General features: G+C 42.5%; 1 protein-coding gene across 1 annotated transcript in view; it reads right to left on the bottom strand.

Annotated features, from left to right (window-relative positions):
• iglon5 (IgLON family member 5) overlaps window positions 1-13,430 on the bottom strand; it is a 140,513-nt gene that overhangs the window by 7,668 nt on the left and 119,415 nt on the right. The window contains exons 5-7 of the mRNA XM_036947247.1: window positions 6,933-7,064; window positions 1,960-2,080; window positions 91-242 (exon numbers count right to left, since the gene is read on the bottom strand). Of these exons, the coding sequence (XP_036803142.1) occupies window positions 91-242; window positions 1,960-2,080; window positions 6,933-7,064 (405 nt within the window). The remainder of the gene's footprint in view (window positions 1-90; window positions 243-1,959; window positions 2,081-6,932; window positions 7,065-13,430) is intronic.

Here is a 13,430-nt window from a genome sequence, read left to right as displayed (position 1 = left end):
TGAGTGTGTGTTTGCATGTGGCTAGCTGTGTGTACGTATGCATGCTTAAGTATGTGTGTGTATTTTGTGTGAATACTTTAAGAGACTCACGGAAGAGCAGCATGCTGGCGTTGGAGGCTCCCAGCCTGTTGGAGGCAAAACAGGTGTAGTTGCCAAAGTGTTTGTCCGTCACGTTGGTGAAGAGCAGCAGTGAGCGCGTCTTCTCGTTCTTGATCCTCAGAGTATTGTCGTTCTCTACCGGCCTGATACAGAGAGAGAGAGAGAGAGAGAGAGAGAGAGAGGGGAGAGAGGGAGCGAGTTGGGCGAGATAGAGAGAGAGGGCGAGGCAGAGAGAGAGGGGGGAGGTAGATAGAGAAAGAGGGGTAGAGTGTGGGGGGGGGGGGTGGGAGAGCGACAGACGGAGAGAGGGAGAGAGAGAAATAATTTTATATCTGAAAGAATGTGTTAGCAATACTGGAAAGAATCTACCTAAACTATCAAATCAAATGTTATTTGTCACATGCGCCAAATACAACAAGTATAGACCTTACCGTGAAAGGCTTACTTACAAGCCCCCTCATCTCTGTCACTACCTCACCTGACAATTCTAATAGTCAAAATCTAACAGCAATTAAATCTACAATATTCTAATGTGCCCTATTAGAGTGCGTTCTCTCTCTCTCTCCCATGGTATTTTGATTATATTTGAAAGGATTGGATAAGTGTTACCAATACAGAGCTGAGTTTTTACCATATTACTCATTACAATCCAATCCTTTGCCATCGAGAGAGAACATTGAATCACACCTCTTAGCGGGAAATGGTTACTATATTCTCCCCAGAGATCTCAGAAAAACACATTCCCCCTCCACTCTGTCACTACCTTACCTGACAATTCCAATACAAATCTAACAGCACTTAAACCTACAATACTTCCCGGTGTGCCCCATTGGATGTGTTAGCAATAAAGGAACAAAAATCTACCTAACCTATTAAATCAAATCAAATCAAATGTTATTTATCACACGCGTCAAATACAACAGGCCTTACCGTGAAATGCTTACTTACAAGCCCTTAAACAACAATGCAGTTTTAAGAAAATAGAGTTAAGAAAATATTTACTAGGCAATTTGTACATTAGGGTAGGTGTAAAGTGACTATGCATAGATAATAAACAGCGAGTAGCAGCAGTGTGTGGGGGGGAGGGGTCAAAGCAAATAGTACGGGTAGCTATTTGATTAGTTGTTTGGCAGACTTATGGCTTGGGGGTAGAAGCTGTTAAGGAGCCTTTTGGACCTAGACTTGGTGCTGCGTTACCGCTTATCGTGCGGTAGCAGAGAGAAATGTCCATGACTTGGGTGACTGGAGTCTTTGTTAATTTTTCGGGGCTTCCTCCGACACCGCCTAGTATATAGGTCCTGGATGGCAGGAAGCTTGGCCCCAGCAGTTTTTATACCAGGCGGTGATGCAACCTACATGTTGACCAGTTTAAAGTTCTTGCTCACATCGGTTACGGAGAGCGTGATCACACAGTCATCCTGAACAGCTGGTGCTCTCATGCATGCTTCACTGTTGCTTGCCTCGATGCGAGCATAGAAGGCCCGTCTGGTAGGCTCGCACCACATCCGACAAGCATCAGAGCCGGTGTAGTAGGATTAAATCTTTGTCCTGTATTGAAGCTTTGCCTGTTTTATGGTTCGTCTGAGGGCATAGCGGGATTTCTTATAAGCGTCCAGCAGCTCTAGCCTTTAGCTCAGTGCGGATGTTGCCTGTAATCTATTCATTTTGGTTGGGATATGTACGTATGGTCACTGTGGGGTCGACATCGTCGATGCACTTATTTATGAAGCCGGTGACTGAGGTGGTATACTCCTCAATGCCATTGGATGAATCCTGGAACATATTCCAGCCTGTGCTAGCAAAACCGTCCTATTAGAGAAAAAGTGAAGGAAAATGAGAAGGAGGAGGTATTTTTCTTACCTGCGGTCATCTCTGTACCACTCAAAGGAGGCCGTGGGTACTGCCATGGCCTCACAGCGCAAAATGGCCGTTTTGCCCAGCTGGGCTGGCATGTTCTTCACGTCTGTGATCATGGGAGGGTCTGAACAAGGGAGAAGGAGGGAGAAATGAGAGATTCTCTTTAACATATGTACACAACGATAGTGATTAAAAGTTAAGCTCAGACAAAGAAAGGCTCAGTTACCTTCAAGGTCGAGAAAGGTTGAGGTTGATAAATACATGCCATATAAATTTCTTAAGACATACACTACCGACCAAAGGTTTTAGAACACCTACTCATTCAAGGGTTTTTCTTATTGTTTTAATATTTTCTACATTGTAGAATAACAGTGAAGACATCAAAACTATGAAATAACACATATGGAATCATGTAGTAACCAAAGAAGTGTCCATATATATTTGATATTTCAGACTTTTCAAAGTAGCCACCATTTGCCTTGATGACAGCTTTGCACACTCTTGGCATTCTCTCAACCAGCTTCATGAGGTAGTCAGGTGTACCTTATTAAAGTGAATTTGTGGAATTTCTTTACTTCTTAATGTGTTTGAGCCAATCAGTTGTGTTGTGACAAGTTGTGTTGTGACAGAAGATATCCTTATTTGGTAAAAGACCAAGTCCATATTATGGCAAGAACAGCTCAAATAAGCAAAGAGAAACGACAGTCTATCTTTCATTGAAGACATGAAGATCAGCCAATACAAAACATTTCAAGAACGTTGAAAATTTCAAATGCAGTAGCAAAAACCATCAAGCGCTATGAGGAAACTGGCTCTCATGAGGACCGGCGCAAGAATGGAAGGCCCAGAGTTACCTTTGCTGCAGAGGATATGCTTATTAGAGTTACCAGCCTCAGAAATTGCAATCCAAATAAATGTTTCACAGAATTCAAGTAACAGACACATCTCAACATCAAACGTTTAGAGGAGACTGTGTTTTTAATTACATTTTTATTTCACCTTTATTTAACCAGGTAGGCTAGTTGAGAACAAGTTCTCATTTAGAACTGTGGCCTGGCCAAGATAAAGCAAAGCAGTGCGACACAAACAACAACACAGAGTTACACATGGAATAAACAAACATACAGTCAATAATTCAATAGAAAAAGTAAATATACAGTGTGTGCAAATGAGGTACGATAAGGGAGGTAAGGCAATAAATAGGCATAGGGGCAAAATAATTACAATATAGATATTAAACACTGGAGTGATAGATGTGCAGAAGATGAGTGTGCAAGTACAGCTACTGGGGTGCAAAGAAAAATAAATAAAATAAATAGCAGTATGGGGATGAGGTAGTTGGATGGGCTATTTACAGATGGGCTGTGTACAGGTGCAGTGATCTGTGAGCTGCTCTGACAGCTGGTGCTTAAAGTTAGTGAGGGAGATATGCGTCTCCAGCTGCAGTGATTTTTGCAGTTCGTTCCAGTCATTGGCAGCAGAGAACTGGAAGGAGAGGCAGCCAAAGGAGGAATTGGCTTTGGGGGTGACCAGTGAAATATACCTGCTGGAGCGCGTGCTACGGGTGGGTGCTGCTATGGTGACCAGTGAGCTGAGATAAGGCGGGGCATTACCTAGCAAAGACTTATAGATGACCTGGAGCCAGTGGGTTTGGCAACGAATATTAAGCGAGGGCCAGTCAACAAGAGCATACAGGTCGCAGTGGTGGGTAGTATATGGGGCTTTGGTGACAAAACGGATGGCACTGTGATAGAATGCATCCAATTTGCTGAGTAGAGTGTTGGAGGCTATTTTGTAAATTATATTACCGAAGTCAAAGATCGGTAGGATAATCAGTTTTACAAGGGTATGTTTGGCAGCATGAGTGAAGAATGCTTTGTTGTGAAATAGGAAGCCAATTTGAGATTTAATTTTGGATTGGAAATGCTTAATGTGAGTCTGGAATGAGAGTTTACAGTCTAACCAGACACCTAGGTATGTGTAGTTGTCCACATATTCTAAGTCAGAACCGCCCAGAGTAGTGATGCTAGACAGGCGGGCGGGTGTGGGCAGCGATCGGTTGAAGAGCATGCATTTAGTTTTACTTGCATTTATGAGCAGTTGGAGGCCACGAAGGAGAGTTGTATGGCATTGAAGCTCATCTGGAGGGTTGTTAACACAGTGTCCAAAGAAGGGCCAGAAGTATACAGAAGGGTGTCATCTGCATAGAGGTGGATCAGAGAATCACTAACAGCAAGAGAGACATCATTGATGTATACGGAGAAAAGAGTCGGCCTGAGGATTGAACACTGTGACACCCCCATAGACTGCCAGAGGTCCAGACAACAGGCCCTCTGATTTGACACACTGAACTCTGTCTGAGAAGTAGTTTGTGAAGCAGGCAAGGCAGTCATTTGAGAAACCAAGGCTGTTGAGTCTGTTGATAAGAATGTGGTGACTGACAGATTCGAAAGCCTTGGCCAGGTCGATGAATACAGCTGCACAGTATTGTCTCTTACCAATGGTTTTGATATCGTTTAGGACCTTGAACGTGGCCATGACCAGCTCGGAAACCAGATTGAATAGCGGGGAAGGTACGGTGGGATTCAAAATGGTCGGTGATCTGTTTGTTAACTTGGCTACCAAAGACCTTGCAAAGGCAGGTTAGAATAGATATAGGTCTGTAGCAGTTTGGGTCTAGAGTGTCTTCCCCTTTGAAGAGGGGGATGACCGCGGCAGCTTTCCAATTATTGCGTATCTCAGACGAATACAAAAGAGAGGTTGAACAGGCTTGTAATAAGGGTTGCAAGAATTTCGGCGGATCATTTTAGAAAGAGAGGGTCCAGATTGTCTAGCCCGGCTGATTTGTAGGGGTCCAGATTTTGCAGCTCTCTCAGAATGTCAGCTATCTGGATTTGGGTGAAGGAGAAATGGGGACGCTTGGGCAAGTTGCTGTGGGGGGTGCAGGGCTGATGACCGGGGTAGGGGTAGCCAGGTGGAAAGCATGGCCAGCCGTAGAAAAATGCTTATCGAAATTCTCAATTTATTGGTGGTGACAGCCTCAGTGCAGTGGGCAGCTGGGAGGAGGTGCTCTTAGTCACCATGAACTTTTGGAGTTTGTGCTACAGGATGCTAAATGTCTGTTTCAAAAAGCTAGCCCTTGCTTTCCTAACTGCCTGTGTATACTGGTTCCTAACTTCCCTGAAAAGTTGCATATCGGGGGGCTATTCGATGCTAATGCAATCAGGCCTTCATGGTCAAATTGCTGCAAAGAGGCCACTACTAAAGGACACCAATAATTAGAAGAGACTTGCTTGGGCCAAGAAACATGATCAATGGACATTTGACTGGTGGAAATTTGTCCAAATTTGAGTTTTCTGGTTCCAACTGCTGTGTCTTTGTGGGACAGTGTGGGTGAACGTATGATATCCGCATGTGTATTTCCCACTGTGAAACATGGAGTAGAAGGTGTTATGGTGTGGGGGTGCTTTGCTGGTGACACTGTCTGTGATTTTTTTAGAATTCAAGGCACACTTAACCAGCATGGCAACAACAGCATTCTGCAGCGATACGCCATCCCATCTGGTTTGGGCTTAGTGGGACTATCATTTGTTTTTCAACAGGACAATGACACAACATACCTCCAGGCTGTGTAAGGGCTATTTGACCAAGAAGGAGAGTGATGAAGTGCTGCATCAGATGACCTGGCTTCCACTATCCCCCGACCTCAAACAAATTGAGATGGTTTGGGATGTCGGACCACAGAGTGAAGAAACAGTAGCCAACAAGTGCTCAGCATATGTGGGAACAGCTTCAATATTGTTGGAAAAGCATTCCAGGTGAAGCTGGTTAAGAGAATGCCAAGAGTGTGTCAAAGCTGTCATCAAGGCAAAGGGTGGCTATTTGAAGAATCTCAAATATAAAATATATTTTGATTTGTTTAACACTTTTTGGTTACTACATGATTCCATATGTGTTCTTTCATAGTTTTGATGTCTTCACCATTATTCTACAATGTAAAACATAGTCAAAATGAGTAGGTGTTCTAAAACTTTTGAGATATTGCATTTATACATATTGATACATAACTGAATCTTACATATTCAGTCATATTTTACATATATTGAATAAAAATATAAATGCAACATGTAAGGTGATGGTCCCATGTTTCTTGAGCTCCAATTAAAGATCCCAGAAATGTTCCATATGCACAAAAAGCTTATTTCTCTCAAATGTTGTGCACAAATTTGTTTACATCCCTGTTATTGAGCATATCTCCTTTGCCAAAATAATCCATCCACCTGACAGGTGTGGCATATCAAGAAGCTGATTAAACAGCACGATCATTACATATGTGCACCTTGTGCTGGGGACAATAAAAGGCCACTAAAATTTGCAGTTTTGGCATACAACACAATGCCACAGATATCTCAAGTTTTGAGCGAGGGTGCAGTTTGGCACTCTGATTGCAGGAATGTCCACCAGAGTTGTTGACAAATCATCGATTGTTCATTTCTCTACCATAAGTCGTTATAGAGATTTTGGTAGTATGTCCAACTGGCCTCCCAACTACAGACCATGTGTATGGCGTCGATTAGGCGAGTGGTTTGCTGATGTCAACATCGCGAACAGAGTGCCCCATGGATGCAGTGGGGTTATGGTATGTGCAGGCATAATCTACGGACAACGAATAAAATTGCATTTTATCGATTGTCAGTTTGAATGCACAAAAATACCGCGACGAGATCCTGAGGCCCATTTTTTTACGGTATCTGTAACCAGTCATGTGAAAACCATAGATTAGGGCCTAATGAAGTTATTTCCATTGACTGATTTCCTCATCTGAACTGTAACTCAGTAAAATACTTGTTGATTTTATATTTTTGTTCAGTATAGTATTATCTTATCTATGTGTGGGGTGTCTGTGTCTGTGACTGTTTCTGTGTGTCTGTGTATGTGAGTGCATGCATGTGTTTTTGGTTTGTAGGGACACTCACAGTTGACGGTGACCTTGACTTTGCGTATGTCGGGTTGCGTCACTCCATTGTTGGTGATGCACTCAAACTCCTCAGCCTGATGCCGCTTGATCTCTGTTATGTCCAGGAATTCCCCCTCACTCATTAGACCATCTGATTGGACAAAGGACAGGGTCAAAGGATAGAAGCCAGAGGTTATCACAGGCTGAGATGTGCATTTGTTCAAGGTCAATTAAATAAATTAGTGTGAAAATACCAGATTTTGCCCACTAGATGCCACTGTTGCTAATACTGCCACCACACCCTTTTATACATTTTTCTGATCTCTTGTGTTTATTAAATGTGACTCGTTTCAGGAAACTAGGCATATCACTACTTCACAGGAGAGTTATTTGAATATAAACATACATTTTTTTGGGCAGAAGTGCATTCTGAAACATCTGACCTTTCATGTGCAGTAATAACAAACTTGTATGCCATCTGTAAATACGAATAAAATTATTAAATTACGAGACTAGTTGATTTAGCCATGTAAAAAGTCAGGAACCTTACCGCTAGCCATGATTGGCTGAGATAATGGTTGGGCTGGACATGCCAAGAGATGAGTTCAGATTGGTCTGCCATGTAGCACGCTTCTGTCTATAACAAATGGCTGCTCAGTATGTGTAGGTCATACATTCTAACGCAGCTTTTACAAAATATATCACAAATAACTGCAATAGTATTGGGCTCCACTTTCTGCAGGACAGAGTTTTGAAATCAGTGGAACGCCCGGTGGAAGCAGAGTATGATAGCTAAGGAGATTCTAAAGTTTGATTGCAAATATGCGAAGGAAGTCGAAAAGAGAACACAAGCCTGTTGTATGAAACCCCTGTCTACAGTCTACAGAAAAAAGGCAAACTCGGCTCCATCATTGATTGAATCAGATGGCTCATTCATCACAAAACCCACTGATTTTGCCAACTACTTGAAAGACTTTTCATTGGCAAGATATGCAAACGTAGGTATGACGTGCTAGCAACAAACACTAACAGTACACATACAAGCATATCTGACCAAATTATGAAAGACAAGAATTGTACTTCTGAATTCCGTAAAGTCAGAAGTACAATACTTATCTTTATTGTTGTCTATCAACAATGACAAGTTATCGGGGTCTGAAAATCTGAATGGAAAATTACAGAGGACAATAGCGGACGATAGAACACCCATGCATACCCCACAAGACATGCCACCAGAGGTCTCTTCACAGTACCCAAGTCTAGAACAGACTATGGGAGGCGCACAGTACTACATAGAGCCATGACTACATGGAACTCTATTCCACATCAGGTAACTAATGCAAGCAGTAGAATCAGATTTTTTAAAAATAGGTAAAAATACACCTCATGGAACAATGGACTGTGAAGAGACACACACAACGGTACGAACACATGCATATGCATACATTGTGATATTGGTTATGGTGGTATTAAACATTTTGTATTGTAGATATGTAGTGGTGTAATAATGTTATATGATATACTGTTTTATCATTTGTTGTATATGTAATGTAAGTACTTTAATATGTTTGGACCCCAGGAAGTGTAAGTAATGGCTGAGATGGGCAACCATGGCATCCGTGACAGAGAGGGAGAAGCGTCCATCCATGTATATGGGTAAGAGAGTCTAGCTAGCTACATTTTCAGATATATACAGTACCAGTCAAAAGTTTGGACACACCTACTCCTTCAAGGGTTTTTCTTTATTTTTACTATTTTCTACATCGTAAAATAATAATGAATACATCAACACTATGAAATAACACATATGAAATCATGTAGTAACCAACAAAGTGTTAAACAAATTCTTCAAAGTTGCCACCCTTTGCCTTGATGACAGCTTTGCAAACTCTTGGCATTCTCTCAACCAGCTTCACTTGGAATGCTTTTCCAACAGTCTTGAAGGAGTTTCCACATATGCTGAGCACTTGTTGGCTGCTTTTCCGTCACTCTGCTGTCCAACTCATCCCAAACCATCTCAATTGGGTTGAGGTTGGGTGATTGTGGAGGCCAGGTCATCTGATGCAGCACTCTATCACTCTCCTTATTGGTCAAATAGCCCTTACACAGCCTGGAGGTGTGTTGGGTCATTGTCCTGGTGAAAAACAAATGGTAGTCCCACTAAGCGCAAACGAGATGGGATGGCGTATCGCTGCCGAATGCTGTTGTAGCCATGCTGGTTAAGTGTGCCTTGAATTCTAAATAAATCACTGATTGTGTCACCAACAAAGCAACCCCACACCTCCTCCTCCATGCTTCACGGTGTGAACCACAAATGCAGAGATCATCCGTTCACCTACTCTGTGTCTCACAAAGACATGGCGGTTGGAACCAAAAATCTCAAATTTGGACTCATCAGACTCATTGGACTCATCGGGTTGACTGACCTTCATGTCTTAAAGTAATGATGGACTGTCATTTCTCTTTGCTTATTTGAGCTGTTCTTGCCATAATATGGAGTTGGTCTTTTACCAAATAGGGCTACCTTCTGTGTACCACCACTACCTTGTCACAACACAACTGGCTCAAACGCATTAAGAAGGAAAGAAATTCCACAAATTAAGGCACACCTGTTAATTGAAATGCATTCGAGGTGACTACCTCATGAAGCTGGTTGAGAGAATGTGCAAAGCTGTCATCAAGGCAGATTGTGGCTACTTTGAAGAATCTCAAATATATAATAGATTTTGATTTGTTTAACGCATTTTTGCTTACTACATGATTCCATGTGTGTTATTTCAGTTTTGATGTCTTCACTATTATTCTACAATATAGATAATAGTAAAAAATAAAGAAAAACCCTGGAGTGAGTTTCTGTGTCCATCGACTAGCTAACATTACGTGTGTGATCTGTGTAGTAATATTATTTGTATCTCAGAGCCATTTGCATTGCTAGTTATAGCCTAATGTTAGCTAGCTAGCTAGATAACGTTGAATCTAGTTGGTTAGCTACCTGCAGGTTGATGTAGCGTAGTAACATTATGAGTTGGGATTATGGTTCATTGTTTAGCTAGTTAGCTAGCTGCAGGTCTAAACAAAATACTCCACTATGCAAGGTACCATATCACTGTACCGTTTACACATTCTGTATTCTGTGCATCTGACAAATAAACGTTGATTTGATATAGTGTGGGTTTTCCAGTGACGGTAACGTGAAGAACAACATTACTTGCATTAAAGTCAAATTAGGATATAACGTTGGGCCAACGAGACTAAAATTCTCTGGTAGAATGCCCTGCTTTTATTTTGTCACACTCGCAACCGTAAGCTATTTTCTGTAATTAGCTTGCCGTTAACTTGTAAATGATGATTGTGTTGTGAGTTTATTTTCCTGTAACTTAACGTTAGCTCGCTAGCTAACAAGCTAGAAACAAACCAAAATATTGTTAAGAAAGTTGCTATAAGTTGCCTGGTTCGTAAATTCATTTTTAAACTGTTGGGTTTATTGGTGTTAATATACACCAGTCATGCTGTTTTAGGCCACCAGGCTGCTGATGTCATGTATGTGAATCCTTAAAGAGATGGGCGGGGCTAAGGCTTAAGAGGGTGTGAATGATGCTGAATGGGTGTAGACAAAGAAGAACTCTCCAGTACGTGTACAAAAACATTCCAGGGCTATTTTCTCAGAAGTGGGGTTACAAGTTTATCAACTTTCAAAGCAGCATTACTTTCCCATTGTTCCTCAACTGTAGTGTATGATATACCATTTCCTATGTAAAGAACACCATTTCAAATGTTGCTACTTAAGACCGAATCGAACCGGTTGGTCACAAATGGATCACAATATTTTATTTTCAACTTTGGGTAGAAAACCAATAGCTTTTCCTCATGATGAGATGAAAAGGTTGTGGTGGCAGCAGCAGGAATAGTGGCATCAAGTGGGAAAAACTTGGTAAAGAATACAAGTGACTTCAATGGGGAATGAAACCATAAACAGAATCACAAAGGTTGAAGAAGCAATACCACAAGCAGCAGCTCCATACTACTTGTCAGAGATAGCGAGACATGATACTGTATACTGTTTGTTGGTGTCTGTGGTCTGTGGGTGACTGCTGATAATTCTATTGGATTCCTCCTGTCTTACTCATTGTCAGAAATAATTATGGTCCAAATTGAATGTTAGGTACTATATTTATTGGAAATTACATGAATACTATAAATTAAAATGGCCAATTTGGGTGTAATCAATTAGCTTCATTTCTCAGAGATCAAATTATATTCCTTCCATTTGGTTCCTAATGAACACGACCCAGGTGTAGAATAAAGTTGCCCTAGATGCTGATTTATGGTCCATTTGGGGGTTTTGCCAGGTGTGGATTGGAGGAGGTGGAAGCTGATCCTAGATCTGTGTTGGATGTTACTGTATGTCCATGAGCAACAGATACTGAAGCTAGGGACTGAGGCTTGACAGTAATGTTACATCACTCCTTCACAAAGCCTCTACAGAAATAAATAGGTGTTTATTTTTAAACGAGTTTGGCCACACCAAACTCGACAGGGGTAACAGTGTGCTCACTTCGGCACCCCTCGTTGTCCTATGGCAACGTGACAGCAAAAGTCTTTCCTGAGTCAAAGAGACCGGCTGGCTAGAATATATTGGCTTTATCCATGTAAGGGAATGGATGCTCCACAGAGCTAGATGTTTCTGGCAGCCTCCAAGCTCCAACACCATTAAGCTTTTCTCTAATTTTGCCCATTAAAGAAGTCAGGCTATGGAACACAACATAATACATAATCTGTCTGCTAACAAGGAAATCCACAACTTAAATTGCTGCTCAGTTATCAGAATAACACATTTTAAAAAGCCAGCCAGTCAGTGGACCACTGGCCTCCACACACACACACACACGCACGCACACACACACGCACGCACACACGCACGCACGCACGCACGCACGCACACACACACACCCAGTGTTGTCAAGCAACCCCCCCCCCCGCTGCCCCCCACAAACACACATGTGCCTAAACCCGCGTAACAATTGACGCACGACACACTAAACGGTAGCAATAATTCCTGTAAGAGATTAGCGCGGAGGTTCCAATTGAAGATTATACTGGGGGATTATTAGCTGCTGCTACTGAGCTGGAGATGATTATCTGCAGCTGCTGCAGTGGCGGTACAGCCTGCCGCCCGCCACCCTGTAGCGAGTAGTGGCAGCGGTGGCGAGACGCGCTGGGGGTTTACAGCAATGTTATTCACTCATAACACTAGCCTAATACATTTGGCTCCCCTGTGACATCCCCGACGACGCTGGCTGAGCACCCAACTCTGCCCCCAGGGAAGAAGGGAAGGCAAGGGAAGGGACAGAAGCCAGAGATCCAAATCGCTGAGACACAACCAGGGCGGCAGAAAAAATATTTAAAGAGACTGGCCTAATATATTATAGACGGCTTCTAGAAAGGAGGGAGAGATTGGGGTATTTCATGTGCACTTTTGTGGCTATTTTCATTCTCAGCAGCTGTGTGATGTAATGTGTCAGTACACAGCATCCCCCCCCCCCCCCCCTTCATTCCCTGCCTCCCTCTGACTTGTCTCTGACCATTCCTCATATCAGGGAATCAGTCCTCCAGTGAATTCTCATGGCTCTCACAATGGCCTGTACAACACTGCAGCTCCATCAGACGCTTACACAGACACTACTGGAGGAAGATCTTTATTTCACTAGGCAAGTCAGTTAAGAACAAATTCTTATTTACAATGACGACCTACCAAAAGGCAAAAGGTCTCCTAAACAGTTCCCTATTCCCTCTTTAATGCATTAATTTGACCAGCACCCAAGAGGACTCCCCTAGGGCTCTGATTAAAAGTAGTGCACCATATAAAATAGGGGGTGCTTATATTTCTCCTGTTTCACACATGTACAAGTTTGTAACCTGTACAAGTATGACATGGAAATGTGTTTTCTGCTTATCCCACTCCCCCTGAGAGTAGGGTCATGGCCAGGGATCAGCCATTATTGACAGCGACCCTGTAGCAATTAGGGTTAAGTGCCTTGCTCAAGGGCAGATTGACCAATTTTTTCACTTAGTTGGCTTGGGGATTCGAACAAGCACTCTTTTAGTTACTGGGCCAATGATCTAACCGCTAGGCTACCTGCCGCCATACAGTAACTGAAAGGTTGCATGTTTGAATCCCGAGCCGACTAGGTGAAACAAACCTGCCGATCTGCTCTAGAGCAAAGGCATTACTTCAGGGTTGCTGTCAGTAATGGACATGCCTATCTCTTTATTTCGATTTTGACCACTCGTTCTCTTTGTCTTTTCTTGCCTCTCCGTTTCTTTCTTTCTCTGTTTATTTTTCTCTCTCTCTCTCTCTCTCGCTCTCTCTCTCTCTCTCTCTCTCTCTCTCTCTCTCTGTCTCTCTCTCTCTCTCTCTCTCTCTCTCTCTCCTTTCTAGAAGCCGTCTATAAGATATTAGGCTAGTCTTCTGCAGCCCTGGTTGTGTCTCAGCGATTTGTATCCCTGGCTTCTTTCC

The sequence above is a fragment of the Oncorhynchus mykiss genome, chromosome 2 (genome assembly GCF_013265735.2).
Source record: "Oncorhynchus mykiss isolate Arlee chromosome 2, USDA_OmykA_1.1, whole genome shotgun sequence".
Lineage (NCBI taxonomy): Eukaryota > Metazoa > Chordata > Actinopteri > Salmoniformes > Salmonidae > Oncorhynchus > Oncorhynchus mykiss.
This window is presented reverse-complemented; position numbering and strand designations above follow the sequence as displayed.